This window comes from Frankliniella occidentalis, unplaced genomic scaffold (assembly GCF_000697945.3).
Source record: "Frankliniella occidentalis isolate FOCC.00 unplaced genomic scaffold, Focc_3.1 Scaffold137, whole genome shotgun sequence".
NCBI classification, from domain to species: Eukaryota; Metazoa; Arthropoda; class Insecta; order Thysanoptera; family Thripidae; genus Frankliniella; species Frankliniella occidentalis.
This window is the reverse complement of record NW_026267264.1, coordinates 541,288-544,367: the sequence shown is the minus strand read 5'-3', so window position 1 is coordinate 544,367 and position 3,080 is coordinate 541,288. Positions and strand designations below refer to the sequence as shown.

At 67.8% G+C, this 3,080-nt stretch overlaps 1 protein-coding gene across 1 annotated transcript in view; it reads left to right on the top strand.

Annotated features, from left to right (window-relative positions):
- Window positions 1-1,746: 1,746 nt before the first annotated feature.
- Window positions 1,747-3,080, top strand: part of LOC113211045 (forkhead box protein O) — a 60,151-nt gene continuing 58,817 nt past the window's right edge. The window contains exon 1 of the mRNA XM_052270750.1: window positions 1,747-2,467. Coding sequence (XP_052126710.1) covers window positions 2,012-2,467 — 456 coding nt within the window. The 5' untranslated portion in view covers window positions 1,747-2,011. The remainder of the gene's footprint in view (window positions 2,468-3,080) is intronic.

Sequence of the window (3,080 nt, the reverse complement as noted above, 5' to 3'; positions counted from 1 at the left end):
CTCAAAGAAAATAGTTTACATTACAAACTTCCTCTACAATGCTTGAAAATTCTTTTCACGAATTTTGCAGTGAACACCCTAGGCATTGTCAGCTAGCCCAACATGTGCAGGACGCCGCCGGTCGAGGCATTCGCAGGTGCCACGGAGGACGGCAGAGTTCACAGAGTGCGGTCACCGCTGAGCCGCCTGGAGAGTGGAGTGGAGCGGCTGGCGAGGCGTGCGAGCGCGAGTGAAGTAGACGGGAAACAGGCCCGATGTTCCAGTCCTCCACCTGGTAATTTTCTGTTTTGGCTGAGCGCCCCCCCTCCCCCCCCCCCTGGCGGTCGGCGGCACCGACGGTGGGCCGACCACCATCATCTGGCCGAGCTTGGCCACGCCAAGAGCACGGCGCAGTAGAGGTCAGTGCGCGGCGCGCGGGGGCGCGGAGGTCGACGGCGTGCTGTCCGACCCAAAACAGGTTCACCGTAACCTTCCAACAACTTTAGCGCGCTGCTCTCCAAAATGTATCTGCTCTCTCTCTCTCTCTCTCCCTCTCTATCTCTCCTTCACTTTTCAGAATCATGCGCGTCTACCAAAATGACATCGCCAAAACCTGACGGAGCACGAAGTGGGCCACGAGGAATGTAGATACCACAGCATTTCCTCGTGATAAATTGGTGTAACATACTTGGATGGAAACACTGGGTCAGAATGTATGTGTTGGCATTTCCAGTGCGAATCCTGCTTTTCGGGCCGACCTTCTCGTATGAATTTTTACTTACTTCTGTACTGTAGTACGCCACTCCCATTCACTTGCTGCAGTTCTTCCTCCTCCACCTCACTCGCAGTTGCACACACGCGCTCGCACACACACACACACACACACACACACACACACACACACTCACACACACACACACACACACACTCAGAGCGCAGCAGGCTGGTGCGCCACTCCGAATTGAGAGGAGGGGAGGAGGGGGCTGTGGCGGGGCGCGGCGGTGGCCGGGGTCGCCCTCTCGGGGGCGACGGCCTGCTCCGCCCGCTGCTGCGCGGGCGCCCTCGCCTCGCCGCTCAGCCCGTCCGCGGGGGGCGCGTCGGCGCGTCCGGGACCAGACACGCCGCGTGGTGGTCACGGACGGAGCGCTCATGCGACCCACAGAGCGAGGCGAGGACGGCGTCCTTGGCGACCACCCGCCCGGTCCTGGGGCCTCCTAGGCTACCCGCGGGTCACATTGACGTCACCGGTCGCCATGAAGGACGAGATGCGCCCTGCGAGCAAGTCCGTCCTGCTGGACTTGACCATAGCCACGGCCTACGGCCTGTATAGAAAGAGAGGGGGAGACCGACGGACAGAGAGTAGTTGCGCATTTCGAGCTGAAGCCAATCTCGCGCTCCCTCGCTGCTGGGCGCAAGTTGTGACGAGGCGGCGTAGCGCCTGCCGACGAGTCGAGTCGAGCCGAGCGAGTGAGGGCAGCCGGGCCGCGGGGGAGCCGGGCCCGGGACGGGCGGGGGCGGGGCGGGGCGCGGCGGGGGCCTTCTGCGTCTCGCTGAGCCACGCGGCGCGGCGGCGCTCGGCTGGGCTGGCGGGGCGGGCGCGCCGCCGCGCCAGGCCGGCAGCCAGGGCTGGCGGGCAGGCAAGCGGGGCCGCGGCCACGGGAGCGGACCCCCAGGCCGGCCGCGGCGGCGGGCCGGGCGCTCGGCTCGGCTCGGCTCGGCGCGGTACGGCCGCGAGCGTGCCCGCAGCGCAGCCAAGCGCCAAGCCAGCCAGCCAGCCCAGTCGCATACGTGTCTCCCTGCTGATCGGAGCTCGAGCGGGCTGTGTCGCGTCCTGCCACCCCCGCCACTCGCCCCGCGCCCCGCGCCCGCCTTGCGCCCCGCCCCGCGCCCCGACGTGCGTCGTCAGTTTGTTTACATGATGCCCCTGCCCCCCGGGCCCCTCCCAGTGCGCCCCCAGTGAGTGTCAGTGGTTGTCAGTGACGTGCTAGTGAACAGTGACCCCGTGCCGCCCCCGCCGCCGCCCGCCGCCGCCATGGAGGACGTGCACGGTGACCTACTCGACTGCGGCTTCGAGCTGGAGCCCCAGACTCGCGCCCGGTCCAACACATGGCCGCTGCCACGGCCGGAGAACTTCGTGGACATGATGAAGGAGGAGGGCGACGAGGCGCAGTGCGCGGGCATGACCCCCAACATGTGCCTCGGCCTCGGCGGGCTCGGCGACCTCCAGGTCGGCCAGGTGCCGGGCGCGCCGCCGCTGCCGGGGCTCGGCGCGCACCCCGCGGCCGCGGCCGCCGCCGCCGCCGCGGCCAAGAAGAACTCGACGCGCCGCAACGCCTGGGGCAACCTCTCGTACGCGGACCTCATCACACAGGCCATCACCACGGCCCCCGACAAGCGGCTGACGCTGTCGCAGATCTACGAGTGGATGGTGCACAACGTGCCCTACTTCAAGGACAAGGGGGACAGCAACAGCTCCGCCGGCTGGAAGGTGAGAGAGATGAGCGGCTCAACAGGTCCCAGCCAGGCCGCCCGGCTCAGCCCGGCTCGGCTCGGCCACTTAGGCCCCGGCTAGGCCTCGGCTCGGCTCGACTCGACTCGCAGCCGAGCGAAGGACGTTCGGTGTTACGTCGCAGCACAGGCAGGGGCCAGCCAGTCAGCCAGTCGACGTATACAGCCCGCCCCGCCGCGCCCCGCCGCGCCCCGCCCCGCCCCGCCTGATCTGCGGCCAAACTCACACACTCACACTTGCCGTCCGAGACGTAAGCCAAGGCGTCGGCCCGCCAGCGGCGTAGCACGCGAAGGGGAGTGGGAGGGGGGGGGGAGTGCGAAAGAGCGCGCGCGCGCGATAGAGAGAGAGAGAGCGACCCTTGGATGTATCAGAGACAGAACCCGAGGGAAATAAAGTCCAGGGCCAGGGCCGCCAGGAGGGCAGGGCAGGGCGAGCCTCCAGGCGTCCAGACTCTAAGGCGGGCGGACTCTCTTTTCGATACGACTGGCCGGGTTAGGTTGGGCGGCGTGGGGCCGGCGGGGCCGCGCCAGGAGAGCTGCTGGGCCAGCCGACAGGTCCGTGCCCTCCTGCCCCTCCTGCCCCTCCACGCCCC